The 22297-nt window shown below is 43.2% G+C and overlaps 1 protein-coding gene across 1 annotated transcript; it reads left to right on the forward strand.

Annotated features, from left to right (window-relative positions):
• Window positions 1-531: 531 nt before the first annotated feature.
• Window positions 532-21412, forward strand: tprg1 (tumor protein p63 regulated 1; the record flags this gene model as incomplete). The annotated part of the gene is made up of 5 exons (XM_080535969.1): window positions 532-1050; window positions 3110-3201; window positions 7717-7893; window positions 19222-19375; window positions 21218-21412. The coding sequence occupies 5 exons, from the start codon at window positions 532-534 to the stop codon at window positions 21410-21412; spliced, it is 1137 nt and encodes a 378-aa protein (XP_080392095.1).
• Window positions 21413-22297: the final 885 nt, after the last annotated feature.

The raw sequence follows: 22297 nt of genomic DNA on the forward strand, positions 1-22297 counted from the left end.
TTCATGGCTCCAGCAGTGGGTCGTTTAAACTTTGCAGACTAACAAGGGCGTCTTTATTGGATGAGATATCATTATTGTCTATTATTATTTTCGGACATGTTAAGTAAATAGTGTTTTCTTGTTTTTGTTTTGTTTTTTCTTGTTTTTGTTTTGTTTTTTCTTGTTATAACTATTTCTTTTTTCACATGTTCGAAATAAAGCTTTCATTCATTCAAAGCTTTCATATCAAAGTCACCATCATGCGGCAGGTGAATTGTTGCGCTGTACGTGCGCCTCTGCGCACCGATCCATATACCACTTGTAACCTGAGCACGCACAGGTCATGCGCATGTGCACGTACAGGTCATGTGCCAGAGACCTTTCACCAGACGCACGTGCGACATTAGTATTGTTGGGACATAATATTGTAAACAATTTGCAATTGCATTGAGTTTGTATTGGAGCCAAATACTAGGCCTGTAGGTGAAATATACTGTATTTTCACCAACGATGTTGTTAGGTCTCGTAGGGTATCTTAGGGCTGAGGAAGGTATGTCAGAGGCTGAGGAGGAAACCTTCAAGGCTGTGGAGCTGGGGAACCAGGAGGCCTCAGGGGCGTCTGAGGCTGAGGAGGAAACCTTCAAGGCTGTGGAGCTGGGGAACCAGGAGGCCTCAGGGGCGTCTGAGGCTGAGGAGGAAACCTTCAAGGCTGTGGAGCTGGGGAACCAGGAGGCCTCAGGGGCGTCTGAGGCTGAGGAGGAAACCTTCAAGGCTGTGGAGCTGGGGAACCAGGAGGCCTCAGGGGCGTCTGAGGCTGAGGAGGAAACCTTCAAGGCTGTGGAGCTGGGGAACCAGGAGGCCTCAGGGGCGTCTGGACCCGACCTGGCCTCGACTCAGTGCCCTCCCTCAGAGGAGGAGGAGGGTCACCCAGAGACACAGCCCCCTGAGAAGGGTCAGGGGGGTCAGGGTGAGGAGAAGGGCCCTGCTCTGCCCCCCAGCGCCGGGGCCAAGGACAACCGCTGGATGTCAGCGCTGGACCAGTTCAAACTCAAGAGGTTCTTTGTCTTGAGGGTAATGACTTCCTACTGTCGTCACGTGACGTTAGAATTATAAGGTTCTATCTCCATTTTTGGTCAAAATTGAGTTTTTTGTATACATAATCTGATCCATTAGGTGTTTATTAATGCCTGTGTGGTGTTATTTTTAAAATGTTGACATTTTTGAGTTAGTAATTCATAAAATACAAAGGTTCCATCTCACAGAACATAATGGAATGTAAAAACTTTGACGCTCAATATCTCTGAACTGCCCTAGACGGAGATAGAACCTTATCATTTATAGATAGAACCTTATCATTCTAAGATCACGCATTGTCATCATGACTGAATAGCAGGCCAGAAGTGTGGCCTTATGCAATTATTGTGATTTAGTCAAATGAAGTCACGTCTTTTCTTCCTCTGAGATTTTGAGGGTTTTAGTTTCTGTTCTGTGCTTATTATGAATGTGTACTGTAAGTAAGTAAAATGTATTTATAGAGCACCTTTCGCAGACCAAAAGCGAAAAAAGAGCGAAAGCCACAGCAGGTTAAAACAGGCAAAACAAGTGAAAATAAAAACAAGTAACAGACAGCAGGTGTACAACAGCATCAGCAGGACACAGAGAGACAGGCCCTTGGGGCTATCCAAAAGCCTGTCTATACAACACAGTCTTTAGCTGTTTTTTAAAAACCTCGACCGAGTACTGTAAACGTTGTCACAATTTAAAACTGCACTGCATCAATCTGCATCATTATTTTAAAAGCGATCAGTAAAATAGATATCAAAATCTGCCCACGTTGGAAGCTATTGTCTTTTTAAAGAAAAATAACAAACAATAGTATTATTTCAGTACATTGTGGAATCAATTAAAACTCATTATGTTTAACTATATTATCTATATGAATACTGGCCAGATTAATGAAATCAAACTTTTTTGTAGTGATTCACAATGCCACAGTTATTTACTCTGCAGGCAATTATGGCTGTTGCAGAGAGACTCCCAGAGATTAACTGCCCCCTCAATCCACATCCCCGCCTACAGTAAATATTGCGCTTAATCAGCTGCCAAGGCTGCAAGACACTCCTAAACTAACTCAATTAATCTGCCTTCTAATTTACTGACACGTCAGAGTATTGTCGGCAACGTTTGGCACATTTACAAGTCTGTGGAGACTAGTGATGGGAGCCAAACATCGCCATGGGCTGAGGGCAGATCAGATCCAAGTCACACTGGATATCTTTGATGTTGTCGGTCAGACTGATAATGGACATATCAGAATTGTTTTAAAACGTCTACAGTATTACGAGGTGAAAGCAAACAATTAGAAGAAAAAGTGGAGTGGCTTTTCTACCTATCAGGTAGGTATCTATCAGAGTAGGTATCTATCAGAGTAGGTATCTATCAGGTAGGTATCTATCAGGTAGGTATCTATCAGGTAGGTATCTATCAGGTAGGTATCTATCAGAGTAGACGGTTAGGGTTAGGTTCAGAGATCGCAATAATCCATATCTGCATACTATCATGTTTTAGCCCTATAGAATGTTGTGAGCTTAGAATGATAAGATCCTATCTCCGTTTAGAATGATAAGGTCCTATCTCCGTTTAGAATGATAAGGTTCTATCTCCGTTTAGAATGATAAGGTTCTATCTCCGTTTAGAATGATAAGGTTCTATCTCCGTTTAGAATGATAAGGTTCTATCTCCGTTTAGAATGATAAGGTTCTATCTCCGTTTAGAATGATAAGGTTCTATCTCCGTTTAGAATGATAAGGTTCTATCTCCGTTTAGGGCAGTTCAGAGATATCGAGCGTCAAAGTTTTTACATTCCATTATGTTCTGTGAGATGGAACCTTTGCATTTTATTCATTACTAACTCAAAAAATGTCAACATTTTAAAAGTAACACCACACAGGCATTAATAAACACTTAATGGATCAGATTATGTAAAAAAAATTGCAATTTTGACAAAAATGGAGATAGAACCTTATAATTCTAACGTCACGATGTGTCAATTTGAACAATGCAGACTCCAGGCCATTGTCCTGTTATCGTACTACAGGGAGAAATCTCACACGTGGTTTTTTCTCCCCAGCCTGGTACTCTGAGCCAAGCCATCGAGGACATCAAGAGCGTGGCCGTGCAGGTGGAGGACGGCAGCGTCAACAGTATCTGGCTGATGGCTGAGTGAGTTGACCTTTGACCTTTTCCATCTGTTATGTGACCAGCTGCTATGATACACCGTGTCATAAATAACACTTGAGCATCGCATCTAGGTCAGCTTGTGGATCGTTCATTAAAAGCCACGTTGGCCTACTGAGGTTTGCAGGATGAGTAACAGGCTCTTGTCATGTTTGATTGTATTTCCGTGTTGTTTCCTTTTTTGGGGGGGTGATCAAATGTTTCTTTATTTTATTTTTAAACACATAATAACAAAACAAGACAACAAGGCCACATCTTGCAACCAACGCCCCCAACAACCCAGACAACCACACCACAACACACAAATTACAATACAGCTATCTAGGTATTAGGGACATACGTTACAAGTCGGGACCCAAAACAAAAAAGAAAGTAAATCAGATTGTTCTTTCCTAACTGAAGTGCGACCCACGGATCTCAGTATAGCACATGACGGATTTATAGATATGCAACATCTTTTCTCTCAGTGAAATTGATTAACTTTGGATGGACTGACACTTGCATACATCACATCTAGTCATTCAAAGGCTCTGCATGGGTATGGTTGGTTGTGAGACGAATTGTCTGACTCTGGTTAGATTGCTAATGAATTAATCAGTTCCCTTTAGAAAGAGAACTTTGCATTGAACTAATTCTGAATTATGTATCTCGTTGGGAAGCGATTCGCTAATATTTTCTGAATCATCTCAACAATAAGTAGTCTAAAATAACTTTACTTTTAACAGAACAAATTAACTGTCTTGATCTGAACTCGAACAAGCTGTTAATGTAGACCTACTAAACACAGACACACGTGGACCGTTTCGCCTGAAGCCATAACTGTACAAGGCCTGAGTATGAATGAGTGAGTATCACTGAGTATGATGCTTCCCAGCACGGTCTGTATGTCTTAGGTTCACTGCTGGAACCATGTGAATATAAGAGGCGGCAGCAGCCGCCTGTTCTGTAAATAAGTAAAAATACAGGAAATTATTTAACTGAAATGAACACAGAGCAAAATGAAGTGGCTGCAGGACAATTTACCGAATGCAATTGGAGCTTTCAACGCGTATCACTCGGGCACAAGCTTTCAGGAAACATTTAAAAGGCCTTAGCCATGTGATAATGAATAATACATCCTCTCTCTCTCTGCAGCGCGCTGTCCTACACACAACAACGTTTGTCCTGCGATGGCTTTGCAGTTTTTTTTTTCCGTTTTGAGCAACTGCATGTTTCTTGTAACAAAATAAAGTGCCCATTAGATACAGTACTTAGTGACAGTAATGAATTTCTCATAGGATGATGCAGTGTTGGATGGAAATGTCATCTGAGGTAACTGCTATACTACAGTTAATTAGCTCTACTTAGCTGTCTGTCTGTGGCAGTACTGTGCAGTAGAGAGGCGGGTGCTTTCAGATGCGTTTTATACATCAGTTGCTTTAAGTTATTCAATGTCATAGCAATTTGGTTAGTTAATTCACTATTTATTACTTTTAAGGCCAATTTAAGGCCAAACTGCGTATGGTGTAGAACGTTTCTCTATATAAATACATTAATGCAACCAAAGTCACACCACATTTTATTTGATCTAATGATAATATGATAATATAGGCTTTACTAAAGAAATAAATCAAGAAAGTGGTTGTATGTTCTTGAGACGGTTGTCCATTGTGGAGCAGGGTATGGGGCGGCTGTGTCTCAGGAGGTAGAGCTGCCGTCTAATGATCGCAAGGTTGGCAGATCGGCGGTTCGAGCCCCGGCTGGCCTCATATCGAAGTGGCCTTGGGCAAGACACTGAACCCCAAATTGCTCCCAGTGAGCGGGCCGGCGCCTTGCATGGTAGCTTGGCCGCCATTGGTGTGTGAATGTGTGTGTGAATGGGTGAATGAGAGGTCGTTGTAAAGCGCTTTGGATAAAGGCGCTATATACTATAAGTGCAGACCATTTAGGGTGATGGTGACTCCTCCAGCAGTCTCTTCATGAAGCTTCAGTACCAGAACAGGTGCAGCAGGAGTAGAACTGTCCCAGGCCCACATGGCTGTGTGATGACGTGCTGTAACTGTTTCACCATATCATGCTTTACCCCCAGAGGCGTCTTCAAACACCCAGGGAACCCTGACTGGGAACCCTGTGCTCGCTGACGCCTCCGTCACCACGGCCCTCTGCCCAGCCAAGGTTAACTCAGTCTATTAGCCCAGTCGAAGGTAGTTCATCCACAGCTAGGCATCCACACCTTTCTTCTGTTGCCTTGGCTGCTCAGAGAGCTGAACTATCCTCTGGGCCTTCTAGCAGCGTTCATAGTGTCTGAACCGGAGCCACACAGCCACGTGAGGAAGGAGAGAGAGAGACACTCTGAGAGAATCTATGCTACCATGAATTAGTTGTGTTCCCGGGCGAGGGACAGAGACGCAAACAGCACGGGTCCGAACAGAGGTCCTCTTGACATCAATTAATAAGACAAAGTATTCCCAGACGAGGTGCTGGGGGGAAGCCACGTCGCAGGGAAAATGGTGGGCTGCTGCGTTGACTTTTCCTTTAAAAGGGCTTGTCTTTGTGTCACATTATCCATTCTTCTTTAGACTGCCTCTCTCGTGCCCCAGAGCTGTCCCTAATACATGCACATCTTAGAAGCGACGGACAATTGGGTTTCAAAACTCTCTCTATGATTCTGTTTTACACTCGCTAAACTTGTGTTCGGGGAGTGTGCAAACTGTGTATGTTTGGGCTTTCATCCAAATTATATTCAGCATGGGCTTATGTGTTAGTAATACGTTTTGTGAACTTCTTGTATCTTTTTTGTTGGTATAACGTTAGGGACCTGGAGATGCGTGTATACATATTGTATGAATTTGCCAACTGCAGTTATTGAACTTTTGAAGCTTTTACAGTATGTATGAGTGCCTAGGCTATACATGCTTTTTGTCTTAACTCAAAATCACTCTTATACAGAACCCACTTACTGTAGGGTAAACATTGACTTACTACCCAATGACAAAGGTTTGCTCTCTCTTATCTTCTCTCTCTTTCTTAAGAGTTTAATCTGTATTACACTGTTTTAACATCTAAGAATAAGTTAGACCTAACCCTATGAGTTAATAAGTTAACCCTAACCCCACATCAAATGATGTGTCATACATTGAAATCTGAAAATAGCTGCCTGAAGAAGATATGCTTATTTGAATGTTGGTCCACCAAATAGCACTCTAAATCAAAACAGGCAAAAACAGCTACTAATAGCTAGCGCTAAAAAGGAACTTCGCACAACATGTTGATTAGGGGTGTAACGGTACACAAACATTTCGGTTCAGTTCGTACCACGGTTTTGAAGTCACGGTTCGGTATGTTTTCGGTACAGCAGAGTAAAATGTTTCATTATTATTAAATAGTGATTTACTGAACAAAGAGTGGGTCTTCCTTTCTTATTTAAGAAAGCAGGTACCAAATGGAATGGTATTATGTGAATGTAAGCATTGTTAAAATGCCTTGAGTGGAGTAAGGTTTGGCGTAAGGAGTAAGGCGTAGCTTGTTTTGACATGTTAGTGCTAAGCACTAGTTCATGAGGGTTGAGAAAATTCCATGGTTAGTAAAAATACTAACATAGAATCAGGAGAAAAACATGTGTGATCTTCAGTGTTCAAATATTTTTACCCATATTTGTAATGTTATTAATGTTGAATTTCAACATTATGTTTTGTGACAATTAGGCAGTTAAATGGAGCAGTGTTATATGTACAGTACTGTATGTAGGCCAGTAGATCTGTGGATTTATTAATCTAGAGTGTCACCATAAAGTAGCCACAGCAGGGGTCCGCTGAACCAAAGAATCAAAGAATGTTCAGTTTCTGCTGTAAAGGTTCGCTGCTTTGGTTTACTTAATATATAATATACGCCATTTAGCTGACGCTTTTATCCAAAGCGACTTACATTGCAGTGAGTGCATACGTTTCAGTATATATGGTCCCAGCGGGAATCGAACCCACGACCTAAGCGTTGTTAGCGCCATGCTCTACTAACTGAGCTACAGAGGACACTTCACACTTGATGACCAGACCAACTGGATTGAAACATGTTTACAGTTTGTTGTTTGTATGTTACGGGCCTTAGTGAGCTTGTTGAAAAGTGAGAAGTTTGGTTTTTGTCTGCTGAAAGAGTGGGAGATGTGGGGGGTAGAGCCGCCGTCTAATGATCGCAAGGTTGGCAGATTGGCGGTTCGAGCCCCGGCTGGCCACATGTCGAAGTGTCCTTGGGCAAGACACTGAACCCCAAAATACTCCCAGTGAGCGGGCCAGCGCCTTGCATGGCAGCTTGCCGCCATTGGTGTGTGAATGTGTGTGTGAACGGGTGAATGAGAGGCCGTTGTAAAGCGCTTTGGATAAAGGCGCTATATAAGTGCAGTCCATTTACCATTTACCAAATGTTGTTAGATGTTGTTAGATGTTGTTAGATGTTGTTAGATGTTGGTAGATGTTGTTAGATGGTGTTTGCTCTCACAGCCACTCTCTCTGTCTGTCCCTTCCTCAGGGTGGATCACTGGAACAACGAGAAGGAGCGCGTGGTCCTCATCACAGACAACACCCTCCTCGTCTGCAAGTACGACTTTGTCATGTTCATCTGTGAGCAGGTCCAGAGGATCCCGCTCAACTTCGTGGACCGCGTCTCCCACGGCAACTTCAGCTTCCCACAGCGCTCTCTCCTCACGTGAGTCCTCCCTCCAACACTCCTCCTCTCCTCTTCTCCTCCTCTCCTCCTCTGCTCCTGTAGGAATTGCATTTACATTTTACATGTTTGGCATTTAACAGACGCCTTATTCCAAAGCGACTTACAATCGATACATTTGAATACTAAGCAAGTGAATCATCAATCCACCAGTCGTAGCAGGAAGAGTAATCCAGCTCAGGCCAGGGGCCATTGATAGAAGGAACCTATTTTATTTTTTATTTTTTTTTATATTAAGACACTTGGAGAAACAGAGAAACAGTACAAGGGGGTCAATAGAAGTTCTTAGGGACACAGTAGAGGGGAAAAGCAGGTGTCTCAGGAGACGCAGTGCTGGGGGGCAGTAGATGTCTCAGGAGGAGCAGTTAAGGTGTAACCCGAAGAGGAATTGCACTCTTGTAAAGTCAAATGTCTTGCAGTTGCCAAAGCACTGAGTTTATTTATTATCCAATCAAATAGTATTGTACAGTACACAGAGCATGCTGGGTAAATGCCTGCTCAACTTACTAGCATCTGGAGCCTTGTTGCTGCTAGATTGTTTCCTAGATTGTTTCCTGGAAGCATCAGATATTAAATATCGGGCGGCTGTGTCGCAGGAGGTAGAGTCGCCGTCTAATGATCGCAAGGTTGGCAGATCTCGGCGGTTCGAGCCCCGACTGGCCACATGTCGAAGTGTCCTTGGGCAAGACACTGAACCCCAAATTGCTCCCAGTGAGCGGGCCGGCGCCTTGCATGGTAGCTAAGTTGCCGCCATTGGTGTGTGAGTGTGTTTGTGAACGGGTGAATGAGAGGCCGTTGTAAAGCGCTTTGGAATAAGGCGCTATATAAGTCAGTCTGTTTTAGTGTTGTTCCGATACCATTTTTTGATCCCGATACCGATACCTGACCGTGCAGTACTTGCCGATACCGAGTACCGATCCGATACCACGGCGTTTGAAAAAACAAAACAAAAAAACATGTTTTTTGAGCCGCATACTCACCTCGATGTAAAATTATTGCTAACACTTAGTCTGGCACTGCTCAAAACCTTTGTAAAACAGGAAAAAATACCAACAGAGAGTGAATACTATAGAACTTTTTTTATTGTCTACCTGGTATGGTGACAAGAAAATCAACCCCTTATAAAACCTGAAATGTGGCTCTCACAGATGCCAATCAGTGCAATATCCATTTAAGATATAAAACAGTCGTAGTAGTAGTGCAACAGCAAGTGAACATTTACAAACAAAATAACTTTAGTACTTTTTTATTTTTTTTTATATATATATATATATTTGAATTTTTTTTGTTGTTAGTACTCGCCGATACCGATACCAGCATTTTTGTGCGTATCGGTGGCCATGCCGATACTAGTATCGGTATCGGAACAACACTAGTCTGTTTATCAGACCGTTATGTTAATATCTGGGACCTTATGTGTATACTGAAAGATGTAGGCCTATGCTCTCACTGCAATGTAAGTGGCTTTGGATAAAAACATCAGCAGAATGTCATATATGATATGATGTGTTAGATATCCTCTATCACTGCATATACAGAGACAATACTACTAGAACACGTCACTATTCATTTGTGTGGGGGAAGTAGTTTATTTGTGTTGGGGGGAAGTACTTTATGCAAATTCACCACCAATGCCACCTCCGTTTTGCATGAAGTGTGTCATGACAAACAGTCTAGCTTATGTTTGGCAGAAGTTCAGTGAGAGCAACCAAGTGATCTCTGAAGGTAGATGGAAATAATAATGTCATTGCAGAAAGAGAGGATAGCACTTAGATAGATATATATATATGTCTGTATATGTGCCATTTAGCTGACACTGTTATCCATACACTGCAGTAAGTGGTAAATGGACTGACTTATATAGCGCCTTTATCCAAAGCGCTTTACAACGGCCTCTCATTCACCCGTTCACACACACATTCACACACCAATGGCGGCAAGCTGCCATGCAAGGCGCCGGCCCGCTCACTGGGAGCAATTTGGGGTTCAGTGTCTTGCCCAAGGACACTTCAACATGTGGCCAGCCGGGGCTCGAACCGCCGATCTGGCAACCTTGCGATCATTAGACGCCGGCTCTATCTCCTGTGCGACAGCCGCCCCAGTGCATACAGTATATACAGTACCAGCTGGAATCGAACCCACAACCTAAGTGTTGTTAGTGCCAGGCTTCACAGAGGCCCACACTGAGCCACAGAGGACCACTTTAGTTCCACGTCCTTTAATAGACCGTTGACTCTCATTCATTCATAATTGCAGTGATTATTTGTCTGCACGGTGCGAACAAAGACAATGAGCTCAGTGAATCTCAGTCATATAAAAAAAATTAGCATATTCTTCTAAGTGAAAAAGTAACAAAATGTGCACTTGTTTAGATAATAGTCAGACGTATTTTCCATACTTGTCAATTCAAGGCAACCAAATTCATTTCCTAATGTTTAATTTCTACAATTGGGGAGCTCACAGTACAGTATGCTCATGAACTGGGGCTCTAGTGACAGGATAAGAGTGAAGTTCAATATCGTTGCTATAATTTAATACCATTGTGTGCCTGACTGTACACTGTAAGCTAGCAGGGTGTCCTTGAAAGCCTTTTCATAACTTTGTCGTCCCAACCCTCGAGGAGTTCTTGATTGCATTCTCTCTCTAGTCTCTGGTATTGTCTTAGACTCGTTTTTTTACACCCACTTAAAAAGTCGTTTTCTTTGAGAGGCATATATTAATGTATTCATAAGAGTGCTAGTATGAATCATTTACCTGGAAAGTATTAACAGTGGTTGGATGTAGTAGCTATCACAATGAAATTAGCCCGGGGTGACGGCAGCCAAAAAAACATTATTTTGGGGGGCTAGGGGGAGGCTGCCAGCGTGGGTATACGGTTTGGTGGGAGAGAGAGGGACGTGTGGAAAGGTTTTCCTGGTACAGGGAGGGAGGCCAGCGCTGTCACTTGAAGAGCGTCGTAGCTGTGCTCTAGTGTAACTGATTAGTGGCAGAAATTAATGTAGTCCTTTCATCCAAACCTTTTAAAGGTTGGCTCAGGGGGCACCAAACCAAGTAAAACTAATTTGATTAATAAAACGTAATGTAGCGTGAAGCGCTCGGAAAGGGGGCGGCCCGTATTGGTGGCTTTATCTCTCTGCATTACATTCAATTATAAATAAAACGCCAATGAAAACCAACCCTGGAGTCCCGCCGCAGCCCGCTTCAAACAGGAACAACCCCACTCTCTCCTTCTCTGTTTCCCTATCTTTGTCTTTCTTTCTATCTATCTCTCTCTGTCTCTCTCTCTCTGTCTCTCTGTCTCTCTGTCTCTCTCTCTCTCTCTCTCTGTCTCTCTCTCTCTCTGTCTCTCTGTCTCTCTCTCTCTCTCTCTCTCTCTCTCTGTCTCTCTCTCTCTCTCTGTCTCTCTGTCTCTCTCTCTCTGTCTCTCTCTCTGTCTCTCTCTCTCTCTGTCTCTCTCTCTGTGTCTCTCTCTCTCTGTCTCTCTCTGTCTCTCTCTCTGTGTCTCTCTCTCTCTCTGTCTCTCTCTCCGTCTCTCCTTCTCACTTTCTCCTTCTTTGAATCTTTCTTATCCACTCCTTCTTTGAGACAAATATGTAGTACTGAGCTTTCAATGCAAGGAGTGAGTGTACATGAACATCCTCCAGAAGTTATGTAACTATTTTAAACATGTCTTTTTACATGGTCATCAAGTTAAAAAAAATAATCTGTCATAGTTATGTCATGGCCACCTGGTGTCAGTGTCCAGCCTTGCAACAAAAAAAAGATCTGTATCAGATTAGATGTGTTCGCAGTGTGACCCTGGCAGGTGATATTCTCTCTAGTTAATGTCTTTAATGTCTTTCCTCTGACTATAATGAACGTGATGACATTTTCAATATAGTACACAGTAGCCCTGCTGTGCTGTGCTGTCGTGACGTTAGAATTATAAAGGTTGAGTTTTTTACATAATCTGATCCATTAGGTGTTTATTAATGCCTGTGTGGTGTTATTTTTAAAATGTTGACATTTTTGCGTTAGTAATTATTAATAAAATACAATGGTTCCATCTCACAAAACATAATGGAATGTAAAAACTTTGACGCTCAATATCTCTGAACTGCCCTGAACGGAGATAGAACCTTATCATTCTAAACGGAGATAGAACCTTATCATTCTAAACGGAGATAGAACCTTATCATTCTAAACGGAGATAGAACCTTATCATTCTAAACGGAGATAGAACCTTATCTTTCTAAACGGAGATAGAACCTTACCTTATATAGAACCTAAGCTCACGATATGCTGTGCTGTGCTCTGCTGGGCTGTGCTGTTCCAGGACCAGCTGAGGACCATTGGCTCCCCTTAGTGTTTGACTAGCACACTTACATCTCCACTGTTGCATATGACCGTGGAATAATAATACGTATGGATGATAATTATGTCATTCCCAAGCTTGGTTGTCTCAGTGTGGAAAAGCCTGACAGTGAGATTCAGATGGCAGCAGGGTCATTAACCTGAGGCCCCCTCCCTCTCCCCCTCAGTAAAGCAGCGTTGCTTATTAGACATTTATACAGCAGGTTCACACAGCACAGCGACCTCTCCAATGTGGATGTTTTAGATGGAGCATTTTAGAAGCATTTTGAGATGTTTGATATGCTCACATGCAGACGAGCAATTCATCAAACTTCGACTCTTTGTTCAGATTACACAAATGTGACAGCAGCTGCTGGTGAAATTGCCAACCAATCAAAATGTAAAAAAAAAAAAAGACGCACCGACTCCATTGCATTGCAATATTTTGGCTTGACTAGCGAGGGTGTCATTGATTTTCAACAATGCTGAAATGTAATTAGGCCTACATTTTTAAGAATGGTGCGTTGGTTGGTGACTTGTTCCGGGTCTCACCACCTTCTGTCACAAATGGAACGGGTCTGAATGGGTCTGAATGGGTCTGAACGGGTCTGAACGGGTCTGAACGGGTCTGAATGGGTCTGAATGGGTCTGAATGGGTCTGAACGGGTCTGAATGGGTCTGAATGGGTCTGAATGGGTCTGAACAGAGAATAATCCAGTGGACCTTTACTCAGGGCACTGGATATAGTTGTCCTTTACTAGGTGGGGTTAATCGCTTATGTCTTTATGGAAAAAGGTTTTGATCCTGGTAGAGAATGTGTCATGTTGTGAGTTTAGAATGATACGGTTCTATCTCCGTTTAGAATGATAAGGTTCTATCTCCGTTTAGAATGAGAAGGTTCTATCTCCGTTTAGGGCAGTTCATAGATATTGAGCGTCAAAGTTTTTACATTCCATTATGTTCTGTGAGATGGAACCTTTGTATTTTATTAATTATTAACTCAAAAATGTCAACATTTTTAAAATAACACCACACAGGCATTAATAAACACCTAATGGATCAGATTATGTAAAAAACTACATTTTGACCAAAAATTGAGATAGAACCGTATAATTCTAACGTCACGATGTGATTTGAGATTGCATCCTACTGTTTTCCCCAGGTGCTGCATTGTTAGAGGAGTGTGTGTGTGTGTGTGTGTGTGTGTGTGTGTGTGTGTGTGTGTGTGTGTTTGTGTGGCTCGGGAGAGACAGAGAGAGAAATGTGATTTTGAGAAGTGCTTTCTCTCCAAACCGTCTAGACAAGGTAATTACTGCAATACCCAGCACATCATTCAAATGTCTTATTTTTTTAATTATTTCTCTCTAAAAGCACTCGTTCGTTGTGAAGATTCAAAGAAGCCCCACCAGGAGTTGCGTCAGTACTGTACATAAAGTGTTATGAGGGAAAAGATGTTTATGAAGTTTTGGAAAAATAATCCTGCCTCTCCCCTCTCTCTCTCTCTCTCTCTGTCCCTCATTAGCCCAGAGGTAGAGGAGCGTGCGCTGCTGGAAACAGCTTTAGTCTGGCTGGTTACTGGGTTGGAAGTGAACGCTGCTGCCCCCCTGAGCTTCCACTTTCAAATTAGACAACCATAACTTTACCTTATCGTCAGGAGAATTTTGGGAAATGTTTACTGCCAACAAATCAATATAAAGTTCACGGATTTACAATATTACTTACCAATTTTGTTACAGATAAAAAAGTACAACTACTTAAAGTAAATAATTAATAATTTTGCCATTTAGCAGACGCTTTTAATCCAAAGCGATTTACAATTATGAATTACAGGGACATTCCCCCTGGAGTAACTGAGGGCTAAGTGCCTTACTCAAGGGCACACTGTGGTTTCAGGCGGGATTTGAACTCACAACCTTCCGATCACAAGTCCAACTCACTATCCACTAGACCACCACTACCCACCAAAGTCAAAACAACTGTCCTAGTGGTGACGATCTTTCTGAATGATCAGTCTTTAATGTATATCTGGGAACTCCACATGTAGATTTTTGATCAAAAAGGTAGGCTAGTATTCACTAAACATTACGTTGACGTTTCTCTTGATGTTTCATTGTCGCTGTGTGTTCTACAGTCACTGGACATGCAGGAACCACTAGAGGGCGCTCTATGACACTCTCTCTATGCCCCTTGTGATGTCAATGTCTTCAACATTGTACATTCCTCTTCTGTGGCCAACCTTCTACCAACTTATATGTTGATCTTGTATACTGTCATATGCATGTAACGCATATTAACATCATATTAAAGGTAGTTGGCTGAAAGTCCCTTGCAATCCTCAGGTAAGGTTTGTGTCGTAAACCATAAACCTCACCTGCGCTGCTGTTGGGTGGTCAACAGGGAGGGTCATGGTGTTGAAGAGCCAGGGGGCTGAGGTGGGGGTGGGGGCTGAGGTGGGGCGGGGGTGGGCTGGGGTGGGAGCTGGGGGCTGGGGGGTAGGTGGGGGTGGGCTGGGGTCATAGAGAGCAGAGGTGCACACCTGCTTTTCTGGTCGTAGCCTTACTAGGCCTTAGCAGACCTCAGGCCACAGATACCATCCCGGGCTGTCTGCTGAGCAGATCGGACTCTGAGTAATATTGTGTCAAGCTCAACTTTTGAATAAAAAGTGTTTCAGGTTTGCATAACTGATGGCAAAGGCCCAGCAGTACTTGTATGGCTTCAACGTATCAAATTGATGTGTTTATATGGAGGTGGTTCAGCCCTCTGTGGTTGTAACATCTAATTGTACCTTTGCCATGTTGGAGTTATTTTTCCCTCAACTACAAACCGTACCACACCTTTCTGAGAGAGACTGTCTCTTCTTCTCTATTACTGCTACAATCTCTCTCTGTCTCTCTCTTTCTCTCTCTCTCTCTGTCTGTCTCTCTGTCTCTCTGTCTCTCTCTGTCTCTCTCTCTCTCTCTCTCTCCCTCCCTTTCTCTCTCTCTCTATTTCTCTCTCTCTCTCTGTCTCTCTCTCTCTATTTCTCTCTCTTTCTGTCTCTCTCTCCTCCCTCTCTTTCTCTCCCTCCCTCTCTCTCTCTCCCTCTCTCTCTCTCCCTCTCTCTCTCTCTCTTTCTCTCTCTCTCTCTCCCTCTCTCTCACTCACTCTCTCTCTCTCTCTCCCTCCATTTCTCTCTCTTGTTTTGAACTCCTATCAACTAGATCCCGTTGGATGAAGGCAGTGTGGAGGCTGAAGGGACTTGCAGCTCTATTGAGCAATCAGAGGATTTGTTTGTTGGCTCTGAGACAATGTGGGTCACTTGCCATGACAGCTGAAGCTGCCCCTGATATTTATCTAGCGTGTTGACTTACGAGTCCGTAACCACTAACAGTGTGGCAATGGAATTTCTAGTTGCTCTGCTCACCCTAAAGCTGAACGACGAAGAATACCTGGTGTGTTTCTTGTGTGTGTGTGTGTCTTAAGCAAGTGTGTGAGTGTGAGTGTGAGTGTGAGTGTGTGTGTGTGTGTGTGTGTGTGTGTGTGTGTACGTGTGTGTGTGTGTGTGTGTGTGTGTGTGTACGTGTGTATGTGTTGTGTCTTAGAAGCACGTTCTACACTCTTAGGAGGACGTTTAGCAGGCTGATGTAGATGTACAGAGGTCGACTCCCACAGGGGGGTTGGGTCCAACTCTGTATATGCAAAGCGTTGTGCTTGTGCTTTTATATGTTTTTCCGTAGTGCGAAGAAGTTATGTGTGTCTCAGTGAAAACGTATGAATGACAACAGCGCCCCGGGTTCAGCCCTTGCTGCTCTGGCTGTTCCTCAGTCTCCAGATCTTTAAGTGACTCTCTCTCTCTGTCTCTGTCTCTCTCTCTCTCTCTCTCTCTCTCTCTCTCTCTCTCTCTCTCTCTCTCTGTCTCTCTCTCTCTCTCTCTCTCTCTCTCTGTGTTAAGAGAACCCACGGCTCCTGGGGCGATCAGTGAAAGTCCAAACCCCGTCTCTCTCTCTTTGCCATATAAACACTACGAAGACTTCCAAGGCCTCTGGCTGCAAAAGGCCCAGCCCCGTTTTCTAACCTGTCTGGGCTGGTTCCCTCTCTAGTGATAGCTTACCTGTGGAATTCTTCAGAGCTTTTTTTTTATATCCCCATTTATACCAGGGCAATAGCTTTTTTGCGCTCATACAAAGGAAAGTGTATACAAACCCGCCCCCCCACCACAACCCCACGCTCACCACCCCCGCCCCCCCCCTTTCGCTGAAATATAATCATTCTTTGAGCCCAGAGCTTTTTGCTTTTGTACCCTCTCCTGTCCAAGTCCTCCTTTCCTCCCCTTTTCTCCCTCAACATAACATTTGTTTTGGAGGCAAGGCAGGCAGCCTCTCCCTCCTCCAGCAGTGAGTTCTTGAGCCATTGTCATGTCGAAACGCTTGTGTAAACAGGGACGGGAGATGATTGCGTTATAACGCCGCCGCCCCTCCCTGGGTTCTGTGTGATATATTGACGTGCCATCGTGCCACTATTCTGTAGCCGGGGGGTGTTCAATTTTTCGTACGGCAGGAAACGCTCTCTTGCTCAAGGTGTGTTCGTTCCATAGCGCGGTGTGAGGACTCAGAGACACACAGCTCAACAGAACATTGATAAAACAAAGGCGTGATTGAGAAATCAATAGGCTACCCCACCCTTCCTCCAATTCCTCTGACCTCCTTCGCCGATTGCGAATGGATGGAAATTAACTTTAACGATCAAAGAAATTAAACAAGACAAAGATATTGGCTTTACCAATTAGGGTTAGGAAATGTTAGGATTGCATCTTCAATCTTCTAGTGATTACTCTGGAGTTATTCAGATTATTGAGTGATTATTGGGAAGGGGCTACGGATAACAGTATAGTCTTTTTTACTGGACTGGAAAGAGGGCTGTGCACTCCGCATGTCCGCGTGTAAGAAAGCCTGGACAGTAAGAGAGATGTGATGAAAGGAGAGAGCTGTGCTGTGGTCGACTCAGGCTGAATGTGTCTATCAATCCAGTAGAAACAAAGAGCTACTGTTTATGACTCTGAGGTGCAGTGTGACATGATTACAACACCCAGTAACACCCAGAGTCACAGCTGGTTATGTTCTGAGTAATTGAAAAGCAATGGCATCAGTGTCAACTGAATCAATTGTTAATCCTAAAGATATGAAGAGTACCGGAAACAAAAGAAAAAGAGTAAAGCTTTTGTGTGTGTGTGTGTGTGTGTGTGTGTGTGTGTGTGTGTGAGTGTGTGAGTGTGTGTATGTGTGTGTGTGTGTGTGTGTGTGTTGTGTGTGTGTGTGTGTGTGTGTGTGTGTGTGTGTGTGTCAGAGAGAGAGAGAGAGAGAGAGAGAATGAAAATGTGTCAGGGGATGAATCTGAAAATCGGCTTGCCTGAAAACATGTTTTAACACAATCCAAATCATCAGTTTCTCTACACATACATTTGTACTTCAAACATCATATAGGCTACTGTAGGCCTACTTTGTGTTAACAGTTAAGTGGGCCTCGGTAGCTGAACTGTACATAACCCTTTAGTGCCACATAGGTATGGACAGTATCACACACTACATTACTGTATCCTGGCAGACATTTAGCGCCCTGAAAACCTCTTCTATCTGTGAATCCCCGATGGTGATTGATGGACAAACAGTAAACAGTGTATTGTGTAAGATCTTACCAGAAGGGAGGCCAATGCCAACACCGTTTCAAAGAGCAGAATCTGCAGAGGGTTTAACAGCCCTGCGTCGCTGCCAGCCGCTAAGGGAGTCTGCTGAGGACTTGAGGTTTCATCAGCCTGGAAAAAGATCTGGCCCAGGGGCTTTTTCATTAAAGCCTATTTACTTTAAAATGGCAAAAGAAAAGAGAGTGGGTAAAAGAAAGAGAATTATGACGAACACACTGTAAGATTGCCTCTAAGCCTGGTAAACACGAGATTCGCCGTCACATAAAGAATGAGAATGAGCCCTGGGGAGGTTAGTGACATTCTGTCAGCTTTGATACAGCGAGGGGCCCAGGGGGTCACGAGGTCAAGTAGACGCATTTGCACACAAGGCTGCGTGTGAATGAGCGAGGGAGACAAATAGGCAAGTGGCAGGAATAGAAAACCCCAAACGACATTGAAAGTTTCCTATAATATGTCTTAGTTAATCCACATGAGGGTGTAACGTACAGGAGCTCTGGATTAATATTTAACTCACAAATTGCCGGTTGTCGATGCCAGCGAGTCAGTTTGTTTAATCGTCTTTTAACCCACATGCATTCATTTATGTTGGAAGGGTTCGGCTCAGGGCAATGTGTATAGTATGTATGTAACCCCTGGATGATGTCTGTCACTGTTAGAAGTAGCATGCAGGAAGTCCGTTCAGATATGTCTTGTTGTGGCTTGAGGCAGAGAAGCCACTCGAGTGCTTCATGGGTAGTGATGGTAATCTACTGCACAGTAATGGATGATCAGAGATTCCTACGTAGTCGTAAATAGAAGGCAAACCCATCCTTGTTTAGAATACAGTACTTACTGTAATTACCCTAACAAAACCAAACATACATTGTGTATAACAGAATGTACTGTCGTTGAATGAAGTGAACCAGGAGGTGGAGGGTGTACTCTAAGTTGTGCTGTTCCTGTCTGTCTATCCTGTCACACCTTAACTGCTCCTCCTGAGACATCTACTGCCCCCCAGCACTGCGTTTCCTGAAGACACCCGCTTTTCCCCTCTACTGTGTCCCCTAAAAACTTCTATTGCCCCCTTGTACTGTTTCTCTGTTTCAGTTTTTTTTTTTTTTTAAACCTAGGTTTAGAAGAAGGTTTTTCCTTCTATCAGTGGCCCCGGGCCTGAGCTGGATTACTCTTCCTGCTACGACTGGTGGATTGATGATTCACTTGCTTAGTATTCAAATGTATTGATTGTAAGTCGCTTTGGAATAAGGCGTCTGCTAAATGCCAAAAATGTAAATGCTAATGTCCTGTCTATCTTTTCTTTTCAGGAGAGAAGGACAAGGCGTCCGCGTGTTCTGGGACAGGCTAAGAGAGCCCTCCTTCTCCTCGCGGTGGAACCCGTTCGCCACAGACTACCCCTACATCACCTTCACCTACCACCCTGTGAGGAACGTCAACGACAAGTTCGCTGCTCTCTGTGAGGTGAGGGGGCGGCGCTGCTGAGGGCCCATACCGTGAGCTTAGAATGATAAGGTTCTATCTCCGTTTAGGGCAGTTCAGAGATATTGAGCGTCAAAGTTTTTACATTCCATTATGTTCTGTGCGATGGAACCGTTGTATTTTATTAATTACTAACTAAAAAATGTCAACATTAAAAAAAATAACACCACACAGGCATTAATAAACACCTAATGGATCAGATTACCGTATGTAAAAAAACTCAATTTCGACCAAAAATGGAGATAGAACCTTATAATTCTAACGTCACGCATTATCACTACCTCCACTGTAAGGCCTCACACGGCCCTCTGAAAGCCTCTCAGTTTGATCATGTGTCATCCTGTGAGCATCTTGAGGTGTAGTTCGTGAAACTAGAGTGGTTAGTTAGTCACCACTCTTCACTACTGAAACCTTTACACGCTACAATATGCTTCGGCATGTCAGCTGTGTGGGTTAGTGAGTCAGTGATTTGTCAGTGATCTTCCAGTGAATCAATGTTCCAATCACTTCACTAGTTCATTGGAACCACCATCGCAAATCAGAAAAAAAAAGTTGTTGGGAGGGTTTTACCGAAGCATGACTAGGTGGGACGAAATGGCTTTGGTATAAACATTACACCATATACCATTTTGCTGGCTTCCAAGGATTGTTTCCTGTGTGAATACTACAGTCACCCTACCCCTAATGCTGACGCACATTATGCAACAAGACAGCCTTATCTCTACTCCCCATCAACTTGAATGGGGCCGACCGAGATCCAAACTATTTTTCCACTAATGACTTGATCGTCGTGAATATTTCTCATTTTGACAGGTACTAGAATGCAGAGATGCTACAAAAAAAAATGATTAACTGTACATACATTGTGCATCACATAGGACTGTGCATTGTGTTTTTGCAATGTGGTTTTATTAGTTACATACCTTGTCTTGCTGTGCTGTCAGAATGTAACCTACTGGCTGTCCTAGTATAGGCTCTCACCAGGTAGAGAGGTGAGTTTCACCTCTGGGGGCCTCTGGGAGAATGCCGTGAGTGCAGACAGCTTAGGCGTCACAACAGATGGGTGATTTGACAGAGGCGTTGACTTCTGACCTCCTCCCCTCGTTCTCCTTCTTCTTGTTCACTCCCCCCCCCCTCCCTACTCTCCTCCCCCACCCGCCTCTAGTAGGGGTTCACCTTTTTAACAGTTGAACATGGTGCAGGTGAAGGAATTTGATTCAGGTGACCTCCCGGATCACATAACCAGTCATTTAGGGGAACACAGGGCGTCTCTAATCTCACAGGGCCCGGGCCATTCCACACATTCCAGCTCCTCCAAAGGTGAGCAGCAGCTCATCTAACAGGGTATCCGCGGTGTCTTGAAAAGTATTAAAAGTTGATAAATCAATTTTGGGAAAATCAAGACCCTTAATAAGTATTAAAAAGTGTTATCACGATTTTATGAGGTCTTGAATTTTGTAGGTATTTTTCTGAATTAGACTCTGTCCAAAGAGTTTGAGTCCTAAAAACTTTAAGTAAAAGTTCGTGAATTTATTAGTTTTATCAAATTACTAAGATGGACCGGAAATTGTGTTGTATGATAGTGGTCTAGTCTATTGCAAACTAAAGCTGTTAAGTTAAAGGTGTCACTGATGTAAACAGTTACAGCTCGAAGTGGCGGTGAGGTCTGGAAAAATATTGACAAGGTCTTAAAAAAGTATTAGAAAGGTATTGAAATTAACCTCAAGATTCCTGTATATACCCTGTCTAAGCAAAAGAAAAAGTGAGAGAGAAAAAAAAAAAACTGTGATGTTGGGATTAAGTGACCTTTTCTACCTCCCTCAGATCCAGAACTTTCGCGAGCAGCTCACAGAGGCGGCCCAGAAGGCACACGCCATGAAGCCGGTTCCCGGGAAGGCCAACGGGGTCCTGGTTCTGAACCAGCCCGTCGTCGTCGAGGCCTACGTGGGTCTCATGTCCACCATCGGGAACCAGAACAAACTGGGATACTGTCTGGCACGGGGCAACATCGGCTTCTAAACTAAGAATTCACTATAATACACTAGGTCGCTTCGATTCTTTTGTTGGTCGTTTTAAATGTGCGTTTCTACTTCTAGTTTTGTTTCGGGGTTGAAGGAGTTTTACGGTTTACAGTTGTGACAGTTTGTCTTGAAGTCGTATTTGTTCACGATATTGAAGGATAGATTTCTTTTTATAATAATGCAGATGTTACTTTTACTTTTTTTACTCTTATTATCTTCAAATGTACTGCACTACTTCATAATCAGTAAAATATGTAAATCTTTCAGTTCTTATCATCTTAATCACCCAAGGAAGTCGACTGTAATTTCTTACAATATCAACGTGCCAAATTATCTGTTGTTTTGTGTTTTCCCAAGTTTATACATAATACATTGTAGCCCTGAACAGATACTTTAGACTGTTTCCTGGTTTCATTACTAATGTGTGAGAGAGGTAGTAACACTCAGAAATATCCATATTTCACCACATCTATTCACTAGATGATTGATATCTCTATGATATCTTATAATCTCAAGGATCTCAGTCCGTATGCCCCTGCAGTAATACAATAATTCAACCCTTTGGTAATGGGATCCTCTTTTCAATCTCCAGTCTCTCTGCTCGGAGACCATCCCTGTGTCATGCTGTTCCATAGAGCCTCACCGGAGCATGAGGGCACATTTGTTAGTCTGGTTTTATCACTCATAGTGTATTATTACAGTGAGCACAAGTACTGGAATTCCCCCTGATTTGTAAGTGTACCATGTATTCAGACGCATTGGCTGTTATTGCAGTGTGCCACTGTCAAACAATTGCAAGTCGACTTATTATTCTGTTTCAATAAATAAGGGTGATTTGTGCATTTGTACACTGTGTGATTTGTGCATCTGTGCATACATTTGT

This window comes from Nansenia antarctica (genome assembly GCF_963989245.1).
Source record: "Nansenia antarctica genome assembly, chromosome: 7".
NCBI lineage: Eukaryota > Metazoa > Chordata > Actinopteri > Argentiniformes > Microstomatidae > Nansenia > Nansenia antarctica.